The sequence below is a fragment of the Urtica dioica genome, chromosome 3 (assembly GCF_054948205.1).
Source record: "Urtica dioica subsp. dioica isolate 48M chromosome 3, U.dioica_male_clone48M_v1_H2, whole genome shotgun sequence".
Classification (NCBI taxonomy): Eukaryota; Viridiplantae; Streptophyta; class Magnoliopsida; order Rosales; family Urticaceae; genus Urtica; species Urtica dioica.
Window position 1 is genome coordinate 9,802,493 of NC_142758.1, and position 15,101 is coordinate 9,817,593.

Below are 15,101 nucleotides of genomic sequence, written 5' to 3' on the forward strand. Positions count from 1 at the left end.
CAACACAAAGAGTGCGGTAACATAATCTAGTGTCCATGATCACTTCAGGATTTAGATCAAGTCTCGTTGTGACCATCATCTGTGATCTCGGTTAGTGTGTCGTAACGGTCCTTAAATGACACATCTACAAGTAAGATCTGTCCGGGTCGTACACTTACCACAAGTGTAGAATTTTTCCACTAAGTGAACAACCTTCATTTGTGTTCCATATATATGATTTAGATTCAGCTACCTAGGCATGAACCAATCATTGACCAGTTTTAGTTCACCGCTCGAGCTCAGATGCCGTGCATGTGACTCAGTTCGATACGGAGACTATGGGTTGATTAATGTTTGATAAATCTTAATATATAAGACATAACGCTTTCGATTCGAATAACTTATAAATGTCAAAAATTTATTTTATTAATATTTCAGCGAGAATTCACAAAAGTATCTTCTCGTGGGCAAGAATTCCTAACATCGGCCACTGTAGGGAGAAACGGTTTGATCGACCGTCTCCGTGATCTCATCGCGGGCGATAAGCATGAAAAATTCCGTAGAGTAGTTGGTAATAGACCTTGTACCTTTGCGGAGGTTTTGGAGACTTTGGTATAGTGTTCAGGCGTGATTCTACGGGAGAAACGTGGCATGCATATGCTTCTTTAATTTTTCCGAAGTAGAGATCTTCGTCTTTTCGCTGCGAGCGCGTTGAGTTTTCATCTGGGTCCACCAAACCACGACGCGAAATCGGGTAGCGACGAGGGAATCTCATCGATCTTTGGGGACCGCTTTGAAATCGAGAACCTCTTCAACCGCAACAAGCCAATCGAGGAATTCCACGGCGTTGACGTTTCTGTGGAATTCGGGGATCTCCATTTTGAATGCTGATTCGTATTGCGTATCGTTCTCGAAGCCGTCTGCACATGGTCGAGCTACTGGAGGAAGGGCGAGATTTGGGGCGAAGGGATTGTCGTCGTCGATAACGGATCCGTCAAGAGGACCCAGCGGCGCAACGGGTCGCTGCTGAAGGAGCGCTTCAACAGAGCGGGTCCCTCTACTCGTAAATGTAATCCAGAGACATCATCACGTCTATGCATCTCATCTAGATCAGCCTCACTATCTTGAATTCCTCCACATCGGGCTCGGAGCGCCATAGCTTTGGTGGGGGAGATCGGATTGGCTCTGATACGAACTGATATAGAGCGAGAATAGGATGCAAGCAGGATCTCGACAATTTTACTTATTTCATTAACAATGCCTGATACATCGATGGAGAAGAAGACCAATAGTCTTGAAAAGAAAAAGGAAACAAAAGGAAAGTCAATAAACCAAGAATAAATGTAGCAAATCATTCTAAACATAGAAATTGAACTAACGGAATTAAATATGACAACTATTGTTCATTAAAGAAAATATGCGCCCAACCTTTGAAAATCTCCGGGATTTGCATGATTGATTCTCCAAGCTAATTCCAGCTTTTACGATCCCAAGATTCCATGAACGAAAGTCCGAGCATCGCCAAATCAACTAGCAAACTCCGAAATCAGTGGTGGAGACCATAGAGACAAGGAGGGGAAGAGAGGACTTCAATGGATAACAAGAGGGAGTCATTCAATATTCCCCCTAGACCGAAGCCGATAAGCATCGGTGTTCGTCTTAGGATAGTAGCGTCATAAGAGTTGGAAAAAACCGGTTATTTATTTTTGCTGGAGAGACACTTGGGAAAAAAAAAGGAGCTGAAGTGGGTTAAAATTGGATGAGACCACGAAATAAAATTGATTCATGAGTATATAAAATTAGTCGGTGACAGTATGTGTGAGCTTTTGTTAGGCCACCGGTATGAGCCATGTACCGGAGGCGCGTGTGATCGGTGACGTGGTCAAGGAGGAAGTCGAAGTCTACTAGTTACTACTTAAAGGATTATAATTTCTTTGTTTAGTTTTATCGAGTTGATTGTAAGAGTTGTAGTTTGTTCGATTGGAGAAAACGAGTCCTCTCGAAAGGCTCGTGTGTGTTCTTTCCTTTGTAACCTCGATTACCATGCAATAAAGACTCCATTCATTCCCATTCACAAATACACCTATCTGTCTCTTACAATCCAAACACATTTTATTCTATATGATATACCCAAGCGGAGCTTGAGGCTGAGATTGAGCTGTTACAGGTGGGAATTAGTTGCAGATTTTCCGATGATCGGCGATCTTGACGAGTCCGGCGACATAGGGCATATCAAGTTGGTATCAGAGCAGTACTGTTCCGATGGCGGCGGCGAAGAAAAACACGACGAGGATCGAAGTCGTAGAAGGAGAAATCGGAACGATTCGAGAGCAGATCCAGAACGCGAATCAAGAGGTGCAAAGAAGTCAGCAAGAAATGAGGAACGAGGTCACGGCAAGATTCGATGAACCCGGAATCCAGAGCGATTCTTAGATCTAGATCTAAGAGTCGCAAGGAGGACGACTTGAGAGCACGCGACGGAGGTGTTTGGCCGAGTGACCAACGCGTGACGGTCGGAGGAAATTCCACGGCCGGAGGAGAGTGGGGAGCGCGCGATGGAGCTGTGTGGGCGAGCGACCCGCGCGTGACGCCTAGAGGAGACATGGGAGCGCGCGATGGAGCGTATGGGCGGACGAACTGCGCGTGACGGTCGGAGGAGATCTAGGGTTCGGAGGACTTGCTCTGGCGGCGAGGGAAGTTTGGAATGAGGATCGGCTTCACCGGGCTCACATCCAAGGCGCTCCAGGACCGGGTAGGGGTCAAGAACATCGAAATGAAGGTCCTCGAGCAGAGAATCAGTAGAGACGGGCGACGAGAGACGCTCACGGACCCGTTGGACCATGGCCACACGACGAGAGAGACGAGGAATACCGATGGGGTGAGGAATTTCCTCCGGCGATGAACCAACGCTACGGTGCGAACTACGGAAGATATGTCGATCCTCCACCAAGACCGAGAGGTGAGTTTCGGACTCGATGCGTGGAATTACCAATTTTTGATGGAACGAACCCCGATGTTTGGGTTTCCAAAGTCGAGCGTTATTTCGATTACTATGTTCTCGCGAACGAGGAGAAGATCGAACACGCCATGTGGGCGTTCGAAGGGGATGCGTACAATTGGTACCGTTGGGAGAACAAGATGCGAAGACTCGGCTCGTGGGAAGATATGAAGCTCTGGCTTCTACGTCATTTCCGAACGGGTTTTGGAGGATCGTTACACGATCAATGGAGTGCACTTGTGCAAGAGACGAGCGTAGCCGAATACACTCGATGGTTCATGGAATTGTCGGAGCCCTTGGACCCGATGTCCAACGCGTTCGCAATGGGTAAGTACTTAGAAGGGCTCAAGGACGACATCAAACTCGAGTTACGTTGCTTCAAGCCTACGAGTTTGGGACAAGCGATGGAGTTAGCTCAACTACTTGACAACAAGAACCGAGCCCGGGGATACCGCTCCCACGGACAAGGGAGTCAATCACGACCGCCGTGGAATGCATGACCGAGGGAGTGAAAGCTAACGGCAACCCGGGAAACAGAGGGACACAAGGCCACCGTGGTGGTAATGAAACGCGAAGGTGACGGAAGCTAAGGTACAAAAGAAACGGGAGAAGGGACTTTGCTACCGATGTGACGAGAAATGGAATCCGGGCTATAGGTGTAAACGCAAAGAGTTGAGTGTTCTTTTGGTTGGGGAGATCGATGAGGATAACGACATGGAATTTCACGATGCCGGGGAAGAGATTGCTCTAACTCTAGAGGTGGCCGAAATCGAGCGCGTTGAAGTTTCCTTAAACTCGGTGATGGGCTTTACAAGTCCTAGAACCTTCAAAATGAGAGCGATCATCAACGGGGAAGAAGTAGTGTGCCTTTTAGATCCCGGGGCAACCCATAATTTTGTGTCTCGAGAGGTGATGGATCATTTCAAGCTCCCGGTGATGAAGACGACGCCTTATGGGATCGCGTTGGGGTCCGGTGAACCCGTTCAAAGTCAAGGCATGTGTCAAGGAGTTCATGTGATCCTACAAGGATTGAACGTCGTGGAGAGTTTTCTTCCGCTTCCGTTGGGGAGCACCAATCTCATCTTGGGAATCCAATGGTTGGAAACACTTGGATTCATGAACACGAATTGGAAAACTCAAGTCACGAAGTTCATGGTGGGGAAAGAGCGAGTTACGTTGAAAGGCGACCCCTCGCTCGGTCGATCGCTCGTGTCCTTGAAGTGTATGATGAAGACAATTAGGAAAGAAGGATCCGGGTTTTTGATAGAGCTCAACCACTTGTCAAATTCTCTAGAGGCAAACAAGGAGACCGAGACACCGGCCATGTTGAAAGACTTTCAAGATGTGTTCGAGATATCGAATACTTTACCACCCGGGCGCAATCATGAGCATTTGATCGTGCTCCGCGAAGGAAGCGCTCCGGTGAGCGTAAGACCGTATCGTTACCCACACGAGCAAAAGGATGAGATGGTCCAGCTCGTGTCGGAGATGCTCGCCGCCGGGGTGATTCGAGTGAGCAAAAGTTCGTTCGCAAGTCCGGTCCTTTTGGTGAAGAAGAAGGACGGCTCATGGAGGTTTTGCATCGACTACCGCGCACTCAACAAAATAACGGTGTTGCACAAGTACCCAATACCGGTTATCGACGAGCTTTTGGATGAGCTCCACGGTGCTAAGGTATTCTCGAAGCTAGATCTCAAGTCCGTATACCACCAAATCCGGATGAAAGAGGAAGATGTGCTGAAGACGGCGTTCTGAACCCACGACGGGCACTACGAGTTCCTAATGATACCTTTCGGCCTCACCAACGCCCCGACAATATTTCAATCCCTCATGAACGACCTCTTCCGACCGTATTTGAGGAAATTCATCTTGGTTTTCTTCGACGACATATTGGTGTATAGTCCGAGTCCGGAGGCGCACCGAGAGCACTTGGCCACCGCGCTACAAGTGTTACGTGAGAACAAGCTCTACGCGAACCGGGGAAAGTGAGAGTTCGAGAAAGATCGGGTCGCGTATCTTGGTCATATCATCACTGGCGACAGGGTCGAAGCCGACCCTAAGAAGATTCGAGCCATGGTAGAATGGCCGAAACCGAGAACTGTGAAAGACTTGAGGGGATTTCTTGGTCTCACCGGCTATTACCAGAAGTTCGTAGAGGGGTATGCTCGGATTGCATGGCCACTTACTGATCAATTGAAGAAAAACGCATTTTGGTGGACGGACGAAGCGGATTCGGTGTTTGAAGCTCTTAAGACGGCCATGACACGGGTTTCGGTCCTCGCTCTCCCTGACTTCTCCCAAGACTTCACGGTCGATACGGACGCGTCCGGCTTCGGGCTAGGGGCGGTTCTACTCCAACACGACCGTACCATCGCATTCTTTAGCCAAACACTCGGGGTCCAAGCTCGTTTGAAGTCTATTTACGAGAAGGAGTTGATGGTCATCGTGTTCGCCGTGACAAAGTGGCGACCGTATCTCCTCGGCCGCAAATTCATCGTTCACACCGATCAACAAAGTCTCAAGTTTCTACTCGAGCAACGGGTGGTCGGAGCCGAGTACCAAAATTGGGTACGGAAATTGATGGGTTTTACCTTCGACGTGAGATACCGCACCAGAGCAAGCAATCAAGTGGCCGATGCTCTTTCACGGGTTTCGGATGGAGTCGAATTACAATCCATTAAGGTTCATGTGTAGACTCATTGGGAGGACTTAAAGAAGGAATTGGACTCGAATGAGTTCCTATGCCACCTCAAGCAAGCCGTGGCGACCGGAGAAGAGATTCCGAGCAAGTTCACCGTGGATGAGGATTTGGTTCGCTACAAGGGAAGGCTCGTGCTTCCAAAAAGGTCGAAGTTACTCAAGGAGGTTATGAAGGACTTCCATTGCTCGCCTTTGGGAGGTCATGCGGGCGAAAAAAAGACTTACCAACGGATTTCGGTGGAGCTTTATTGGATCGGAATGAAAAACGACATCGCCGAGTTTGTTCGACAATGCGCCGTATGTCAACAAAACAAGACAATGGCGATGTCACCGACAGAGTTGCTTCAACCACTACCGATCCCCAGAGATGTGTGGGATGCGGTGTTGATGGATTTCATTGAAGGTTAGCCGAGGTCCGGGGGTTCCGACTCGATCCTAGTCGTGGTGGACCGGCTTAGTAAATATGCTCATTTTTTCGGGTTGAAGCACCCGTTCTCGGCAACAACGGTGGCGGCGATTTTTGTTCAAGAAGTGATTCGCTTACACGGCCTTCCAAGTGAGATTGTGTCGGATCGGGATCGCATCTTCATGAGCCATTTTTGGTCGGAACTTTTCCGACTCCAAGGCGTTGGGTTGAAGCGGAGTACCCCGTACCACCCTCAAACCGATGGCCAAACGGAAGTGGTCAACCGGTGTTTGGAGACGTATCTTCGGTGCTTTGTGTCCGGGAAGCCCCGTACTTGGGCCTGTTGGCTTTCGTGGGCCGAGTATTCGTACAACACCGAATCCCATTTGGCGACCAAGTGTACCCCGTTCTGAGCCCTTTATGGTCGAGACCCTCCACCGGTCCTTCGATACATCCGGAGTTCGGCCGTGGTGGCCGAGGTGGACTGAGAACTCGTCGACCGCGATTACATCCTTGATGATCTCAAGATGCACCTACTCCGGGCTCGTCAAAAGATGAAGACACAAGTGGATCGGCACCATCGGGATGAGTCCTTCGTGATTGAGGACAAGTTGTACTTAAAGATTCGACCGTATCGTCAACGGTCGTTGGCTCGTCGACATTACGAGAAGCTCGCAGCTCGCTTCTATGGGCCGTTTGAGGTGGTCGGCAAAGTCGGTGCGGTCACCTATCACCTCGCTCTTCCTGAGACCACATCGATCCACCCAGTTTTTCATGTGTCACAGCTCCGTCGTGCCATCAGACCGGCGCAGCCAGCAGACGCGCTTCCGGTCGAGCTCACCGACGAGTTAGAGTTGATCGTGGAACCGGAGAAGCTTCTCGGGATTCGGTCGAAACCCGTGGGACAAGCAGGCGAGATTGAAGTATTGATCAAGTGGCGTGGACTTGAAGAATTCGAGGCTTCGTGGGAGGATTTCGATGTCATTCGTGAGCCATTTCCCGAATTTCACCTTGAGGACAAGGTGGAAGTTTGGCGGGGCGGTATTGTTAGGCCTCCGGTACGAGCCACGTACCGGAGGCGCGTGTGATCGGTGATGTGGTCAAGGCGGAAGTCGAAGTCTACTAGTTACTACTTAAAAAATTGTAATTTCTTTGTTTAGTTTTATCGAGTTGATTGTAAGAGTTGTAGTTTGTTCAATTGGAGAGAACGAGTCCTCTCGAAAGGCTCGTGTTTGTTCATTCATTTGTAACCTCGATTACCATGCAATAAAGACTCCATTCATTCCCATTCACAAATATACCTATCCGTCTCTTACAATCCAAACACATTATATTCTATATGATATACCCAATGTTTAAAATATCGTTACCGATATCCATACCGAGGTTCTGATTTTACGGATATATCGAGTATCGACGGATATATCGACATATATTCTATAACAAATTCAATACCGACTACCGATTATATCGGTGATATATCGATGATATATCGGTTACCGACATATATATATATATATATATATATATATATATATATATATATATATATATCGACAAAAATCCTATAACAAATAAATATTTTTAAACAACTAAATATATATATATATATATATATATATATATATATATATATGTCTTGGAATCCAAATTATGAAAAATACTTTCTCGCCCCTTCGTCAATCATTTCTGTAAATAAAAAATTCACAACCACAATATCACAATTCATAATTCGCAATTTCTTAATCACAATTCACAATCACAATCACAAGTTTTGATTCACAATTTATATCGACAAAATTCAATTTCCTATATTCCCGTCCAAAATCATAAATTCTAATTCACTCATACAATATCACAATTTATAATTCGCAATTTCTTAATCACAATCACAAGTTTTGATTCGCATTTCCTAAAATCACAATTTATATAAGCGAATTTCAATTTCCCATATTCTCGTGCACAATCATAAATTTCAATTCACATGTCGAAATATCCTAAATTCTACAATAACATAATTTTCATATTAACCTCTTTTAAATGAAGATTTTGGAAATTTTCAAGTCGCCGGTCGCCGCCAATTTGGGTGGCGGGTCACCGGAAAAATGAAAAACTCACCGGAACTTTAAAAAAAGTTGGGGATATGAAAGATATTCATATACTAATTTCAAATATGCAAATAAATTCAACAATACTTGAGTTAAATCTATCTAAAAACGAAAAACAAAACTTAAAAACAAGTTTATTCAAAATATCTAAGCGTTATATGCTTATCAGGGATATATCCGGATATATCGGTGATACTCTATAAAAATCCTTCTTCACCGGACAATATTGCACGGATATATAGCTTTCTCACCGATAATCGCCGATAGGGCATAAAAAATGGCCTGCGTCGAACGATATTGCACGGGTAGAAGAATGACGATATTTTTCAAAAAAAGTCCGATTTTTTCATGTTTTATACTATCCAAAATATCGCGATATTTTTTTAAAAATCGGTGATATATCGCGATATTTTGTCGATAAATTATAAAACGATAACGTTTATTGAATATATTTTACCGAGAGTTCAAAAAAATGGATATATCGGCGATATATCCCTATATATCACCGATATTTTAAACATCGGATACACCCAAGCGGAGCTTGAGGCTGAGATTAAACTATTACATGTGGGAATTAGTTGTAGGTTTTCCGGCGATCGACGATCTTGACGAGTCCGGCGACACAGGGCGTATCAGCTTTCAATGACTAAAAGATTAACTGCATTAAATTTTGAGCAATTGAATATTAATTTATAATAATCTCATAGGTTGATAGATAAATTATAACGTTCGAGGGCCATAATCCTATCCAACCACGAAGAAAGACACAGACGTTTGAATGCCTATGGACACTAACAAAACCCATAAGCAATAATTATTCACACTTGAAAAGAAAAGAAATTTTTTACTTTTATTTTAAGAAGCTAAAGGTAATTTATCAACTGGTTTGCTGGTCAATCTTATAACAAAATCAAATCCAAGTGGGCAAATTTTGTCAAAACTTTATTTTCCCATCTAACATAAAAAAAATATAGAAAAAAACCCTTAACTTAAATTTAGTGGAAATCCCTAGTGAGTTATTTAAGGCTTTGCATTTTCTGCGCTCATGCTGATCAACGGAGACTTATAAATAACAGGTATTTAAAGGTTTTATCTACCAGTTCTTCTCCTCAGCTGGATGATCTTTGAAAGCTTTCATACTTCAATCTTGCTGCCCAATGATTGCTTCTTTCTTTTTCTATTTTCCTCAATTATACAATTATTGTCGGCCATTCCTTGAAAAGCTTATGATGCGTGAATTACGTGTAAAGTTTGTGCCTTCTCGTCTAGAATGACAGTTTCTGAACCTAGACTGGTAAATCCCGGGTCAGTTATAGCAATTGATACATAAAGTATGTGTTTGTAACGCAAAAGAGTATGCAAAATATTTGCTGTTATTGATAATCATCTGATTTTGCTCGTAATGGGCGTCTCAATTCGATTCCGACAAAAATCTGCAGTCGACATTATTAACATTAAACTGTTTGTAACGATGTTATTCTTGTTATGAGTCACCCATTTTCATTTTATCAAGGTGAAAATTTTGGTAACAGGAAGAAGAAGATGGAAGGGAAAAGAGAGTCAAGAGGTTCAATGAGATATGAGAATCTAGTGATCAGATCTTAAGGGAAGAGAGTGATTAGAAAGGTGTGAGTCATAAATAGGAGTGATTGGAGTGTGTGAAAGTATGAAGAAATTCCGTTGGGAGCGAGAATAACTTTTGAAAGCCCCTCTAGTCTATCTTTGTATTCCATTTTATTGTAATTTTTCATCAATACAACTACCCGCTGTGCTAAGGTCCAAACACATTGATTCTCATTTGACGTTTATGGTTAAATTTGGTTTGTGGATGTCGACGATGAAGATGAAGTGGAAGATATGCATAATGAATAATATAGGGACTAAATGGTCTATCACCTGTTAAGGAATCGAATTTCACTGCTTCAGTTCATTATTTACTTGTGTGTGGTTACATATCTACTTTTTTTTCTAATGTTTATTTTCATCTGTGCCTTTTTCTTAGGAATCCAAACCGAATTTCATGCTGTTTACTCACTTCTTATTGTTTGCAAGAGTTTTTTTGAGAATCAGGTATAATGTTTTATATGTCATGCTTGGTTCTTGTTTAGAGTGTTACTTGAAATGATGTTGAGACGCGTAATCGCAAATGTGAGACTACACACTTTTGCTTCTTGTGTAAAAGAATTCGTTGTATTTTAGATTTTTGTTTTGAAAAGTGTTCATGTGTGTTTAGTTGGTACGTAATTCACCTTCTCAGAGTGCCGAGTTAAACTATTTTTCACCTTGCAGATTCCCCTGTTTATCTTGAAATGATGTTTAGGTTCTATCTCAGCGGCCATGAACTTCCTACTAAATCTCTGACTCAAAATGCAACTAGTTCGGAATGACAGCCGTGAAACGGACAGTTCGGAATCCGAACAGGAGCCCATAGTTTGCCAGCCCGAGAGCTTGTGCAGAACGGTAGAATCATCTTCATCACCATCTGAGATTACGGCTGTGAAGGAGGATCATGCTATTCTCTACGAAGAAATACGAAATCTCGAAGAGGACGAAATTTGTCTGCTTGTGAATGCCGATCAACCCCAGTGTCGAATATGCCTTGATTCTGGAGGTCTTCTTTTTCCCATTTGGTATCTTTTTATTTGGATATCCTATAGGTACTATACATATTCCAAAAGGAAATATCATCTTCTCTGTATTTAGCCCCTGAAGAATGAGAAATAGAGTGATAAGCAAACTAGAAATTTTCACTACTATGCCATCACTGTACCTGTAACAGTTGTCTGTAGGTTTTTTTTTTTTTTTTTTTTTTTTTGTGGCTATCTCAAGCTTAGTTTCTTGTATGAATTTCAGGGGAAGACTTAATAGCTCCTTGCCACTGCAAAGGCACTCAGAAGTACGTCCATAGAATATGTCTCGATAATTGGAGGTCTACAAAGGTGCGAATTCGTTTCATTATCTCGGCTGATTGAGAGTTATATCAGTGATAATGACAATCTTAATTTTATATATTTTTTTTCTCTTTGGCTCAGGAGGGCTTTGCTTTCTCTCATTGTACAGAATGCCGAGCAGTGTTCTTATTACGTGCAAATCTCCCTCCTGACCGCGGGTGGCTAAGATTGAAGTTTCAATTGCTTGTTGCTAGAGACCACGCGTTCATTTTTATTATTGTTCAGCTGGTAAGATCAGAGATTCTAATCTGTGAATTCTGTTTCCTTTTAAAAAGAATCTTGCACTTTCATTTAGATTCTTTTTCTTTTCTTCAGTTTTTGGTTCCACTGTACAAACACCATAAACAGCATAGAACCTTATATCATTAGAAAATATCCAGTTGTAGAAAAATCTGATTTTTGGTTGAACCTTGCTTTATTTCGTCTCTCATAATTCAGAGCTGATATTGCATGATTTAAGTTGTGTGTAATTGTTAATACATTTTGGTTGGCACACAGTTCATTAGCACTTTCGTAACTGACTTTTTAAAAGAACATAACAGGCTTTCACCATGTTTCCAACAGGTTGTGGCCTGCTTGGGAGTTATGGTTTATAAATTATACGGTGATGAACTAAAGGACATGTTCGGCTATGAAGAACACCCATATGGATTTTACACTATGGCTGGTGCTCTCTCTCTCTCTCATATGTTTCCTTGCAAATTACTCTTGAATACTTATAGGAATCGAATTAGTGATGAATTAGTGACGAATAAACACAAAATACTCGATCTATCCTTTTAGAGCTAGATTGTTACTCTCCCGGTCATGTTCGTCAAAGACTATGCAAACATAAAGAAATAAACTAACCTCGGTGGCTATTCGGTTTAGAAATCCTAATCTTACTAGGAATCCGGAAATTCCCCCTACTATTTAGAATATTAATAATAAATTAATTGAATGATTGTTTTGCCCTTGTTCCTGCACCCATAGGTGAGCAGGGGCTAAAGAAATATGCTGCACAAAAATGTAATTATATATACTCTCGTATTACAGTCTTGGCTATTATGTTCGTGGGGTTGCTTTATGGCTTCTTCATAGCTATAATCTGTGGGCAGAGGATCAGTGAGCGTCACTATCATGTTTTGGCTAAACAAGAACTCACGAAGGTATGATATCTCGTCGTTATGAAGCTTCATTTTTGCTTATATTGATTAGTATGCATAGGCTTACCAGTAGTAAGTTTTCTTAATATGATACTGGATGACTAGTGCTTTTAACTAATTTATATTTGGCTCAAATAATTCTTAAACTTTTATGATCATATGCTATTTTGGTCCCCAATATTTTTTTTGAGCATTTTGGTCCATAACCTAGTGATTAATAGCTAAAAAACATAAACACATATATGAAATAAAACAACTAGTGTATATAGCTTTAGTGTTTTTAGGCAAGATTCGTTCTACCGTTACCGTTATCGTACCGGGAAATCAATTTTGGGGGTAAACCGCTTATCGGAGGGGAAACCGAGGATATTGAGACAAAAAAAATGAAATCGGTACCGGCAGGAAACCGCTTACCTTAGACGAAACCGACAAAAAATGTAGGAAACCGAGGGATATTCACACAAATATTTTGCCAAAATAAACATACTTTTAATAATTAAACTTCATAGTTCATACAACAGATACATGATATCAATTCATCATCACAAATCATCATATTCAACTCAAAAACATCATTCATCATCATTATACATCATATTCATCTCAAGAACATCATAATCATCATATTCATCATCTACAACATAAAAAAAGGATTAAAAATCAACATTTTAATTCGGATTAAACTTAAAAATAGAAAATCATACAAAACAACCAATAAACTCATATTCATTGCTCAAACCTTTGAAATCATGGATTAAAGTAAAAAAATAGTTTAAAAAAATGAAAAATCTCAAAATTTGAGAAACCTCCGAAATTTACCTATAAAAAACCATGGAAAGATGACAAAAAAAAAAAAAAAAAAAAACCATGCGACGAATTTAATAGAAAAAAATAACGTTTTCACAAAAATGACCAAAAAGCTACTAAATTATTAGGTTAGGGACCAAAATGCTCTAAACAAAAGGTTAGGGACTATTTGCTTCAAAAGCCCAACTGATTCACGACTTTGTGAGGACTATACCAATTTTACTGATGACCGTTGTGCTGTCAGTTTAACATCATCAATTCCATTCCCGGATTTAAGATATGCCTGGTTCGAGGAATTGGGATAAATATTGAGTTTGAAGGAAAGATGGCTTTGAGTCTTTTCCCCTCTCTGGTGGATCTGTGCATTAATTGAAGAAAGTAACTTCGATTCCTATCTGATTTTCTAAGATAATTTCATCTTAGGAATACGTTGTGCAAGACCGAGAAACTAATAAGGATGTGCCGGAACTCGACCCCAGACATATCTCGGAGCTAAGAATGTTTGGCCTCTATTAGTTTGAAGTTGTAAATTCTCAATAGTTTTATCTGGTAAGTTTCCTAAAATTATATATGTTATTTGCTCTTATTTCTCCAGTTTTTTTTTTTTCTATGCCAACTCTTTGTCGAGGGTTTTTCCTACTATAATGTGTTCTTTCTTTTGTCCTTTCGTGTACAAATTTTACGTCATTTCCTTATTCCTTCTAATTTTTTTTTCTATTTTTTTTTTTTTTTTGTCTTTTTTCTGTAGTAATATCTTCAATATTTGGAATTATCAAGAACATCCCGCACTAGAGCGGCGTTTAATCTCAACCGTGCAATTTAATCAGTGCTTTCTTCTGTCACCGTTTTCGACGAGCTCTCTGTAACACTCGGTGATTCTCTCTGTTAGTGCTTTTGTGGAGACATTGTTTCGAAAAATCAAACCAAAAGATTGCGAATAGACCATACAAATATATTGTTTGAGTTGGTCAAACTGTTTGTTTTCTTACATCTTTCATGTACATTATATGCCAGCATGGTATTTACAAGTCCTATTCTTGTTAAACCTGTTCATAACCACCATTTATTTTATTTTATTTTTGCGACTGCTAATCCTAGTCTCAATTTCTTTTATCGTTCTCTATTGTTCTTCTTCGCTCGGTTATTTTCTTTGTTTGGGTAGCCTGGCAAACTGTAAAAAATACGCTAATGATAAAATAGAAGTATAATAAAAATCAAAGAGTAACTTGTGTAATTTATTGTCCGATGTCATCAATTATACATATAATTTTAGGCGGAGTGAGCATACTAGTCCAATTAACCCACCAATATTAGGAGAATAGTCCAAGGTTGAATAAATTAAGTAAATAGCTCAATTAATATTTCACTACTTAAATTACCCTCATATATAAGAGCAAAACTCAATTTTCCCAAAACCTAAACCTAAACTCGTTCTCATCTTCGTCAATTTCACGTCACCGATCCACTTCACGCCGCCGATAGCCGCCGATCCATTTCACGCCACCGCGTCGTCACCAATCGTCGTCCATCCTCGTTGTTGTCCCTAACGTCGCCGGCGAGATCCGTCATAGACGCCGTCAAGATCCGCCATAGACGGCGTCGATTCCGTCGAGCTCCGACGGCGGCGATGCTCTGAGAATCGACGGCTCACATTGACTCAAAAATCGGCGGGGGGAGAGGAATCGGCGGCGGAGAGGAAATCGGCGGCGATGGATGGGATTGAGGAGAGACACTTTGTAAATTCGCGAATCGGTTAATTTAATTAACCTACTGGAGTGAGTTAGGTTAATTAATTAACTGATTCGTGAAGGATTTGAAATTCACAAAAAATTTACAAAAATCATAACTTAAGTCAATTGATATTCAAAGCATTCAATTAATTAACCTAATTCCGAATTCAATCATTTAGTAAATTAACTTTACTAAAAAAAAATCAGAACCTAAACTAATATTCCACCAATAAGTTAATTAATTAACCTAACTCACTCCAGTAGGTCAATTAAATTA

General features: G+C 41.5%; 3 protein-coding genes across 19 annotated transcripts; all 3 read left to right on the forward strand.

Moving 5' to 3' along the window:
- Positions 1 to 2,877: 2,877 nt before the first annotated feature.
- On the forward strand, positions 2,878 to 3,477 carry LOC149402365 (uncharacterized). Its single transcript, XM_089608338.1, has one exon. It carries the CDS (start codon positions 2,878 to 2,880, stop codon positions 3,475 to 3,477), a length of 600 nt encoding a protein of 199 aa, XP_089464464.1.
- A 3,160-nt stretch (positions 3,478 to 6,637) lies between these two features.
- LOC149402366 (uncharacterized) lies at positions 6,638 to 7,171 on the forward strand. The gene has a single exon (XM_089608339.1). The coding sequence runs from the start codon at positions 6,638 to 6,640 to the stop codon at positions 7,169 to 7,171; it is 534 nt and encodes a 177-aa protein (XP_089464465.1).
- A 1,962-nt stretch (positions 7,172 to 9,133) lies between these two features.
- On the forward strand, positions 9,134 to 14,186 carry LOC149402367 (RING/FYVE/PHD zinc finger superfamily protein). 17 transcript variants are annotated; one of them, XM_089609767.1, is made up of 10 exons: positions 9,134 to 9,267; positions 9,724 to 9,817; positions 10,194 to 10,261; positions 10,481 to 10,802; positions 11,045 to 11,130; positions 11,224 to 11,370; positions 11,707 to 11,809; positions 12,178 to 12,290; positions 13,518 to 13,643; positions 13,843 to 14,186. In XM_089609767.1, the coding sequence occupies exons 4-9, from the start codon at positions 10,559 to 10,561 to the stop codon at positions 13,608 to 13,610; spliced, it is 786 nt and encodes a 261-aa protein (XP_089465893.1). In that variant the 5' UTR covers positions 9,134 to 9,267; positions 9,724 to 9,817; positions 10,194 to 10,261; positions 10,481 to 10,558; the 3' UTR covers positions 13,611 to 13,643; positions 13,843 to 14,186. The 17 variants fall into 17 exon arrangements, with proteins under 17 accessions (XP_089465893.1, XP_089465905.1, XP_089465899.1 ...); XM_089609768.1 differs by lacking the exon at positions 9,134 to 9,267 and adding an exon at positions 9,286 to 9,496; XM_089609765.1 differs by lacking the exon at positions 9,134 to 9,267 and adding an exon at positions 9,286 to 9,485.
- The last annotated feature ends 915 nt before the right edge of the window (positions 14,187 to 15,101 follow it).

Excerpts from the sequence above, each read along its gene's own strand:
- LOC149402365 (XM_089608338.1), top strand. The coding sequence starts at position 2,878 with ATGAACCAACGCTACGGTGCGAACTACGGAAGATATGTCGATCCTCCA.
- LOC149402366 (XM_089608339.1), top strand. The coding sequence starts at position 6,638 with ATGAAGACACAAGTGGATCGGCACCATCGGGATGAGTCCTTCGTGATT.
- LOC149402367 (XM_089609767.1), top strand. The coding sequence starts at position 10,559 with ATGCAACTAGTTCGGAATGACAGCCGTGAAACGGACAGTTCGGAATCC. Across the intron at positions 11,810-12,177 it reads TGGATTTTACACTATGGCTG|TCTTGGCTATTATGTTCGTG; the intron begins GTGCTCTCTCTC and ends CTCGTATTACAG. Across the intron at positions 12,291-13,517 it reads CTAAACAAGAACTCACGAAG|GAATACGTTGTGCAAGACCG; the intron begins GTATGATATCTC and ends ATTTCATCTTAG.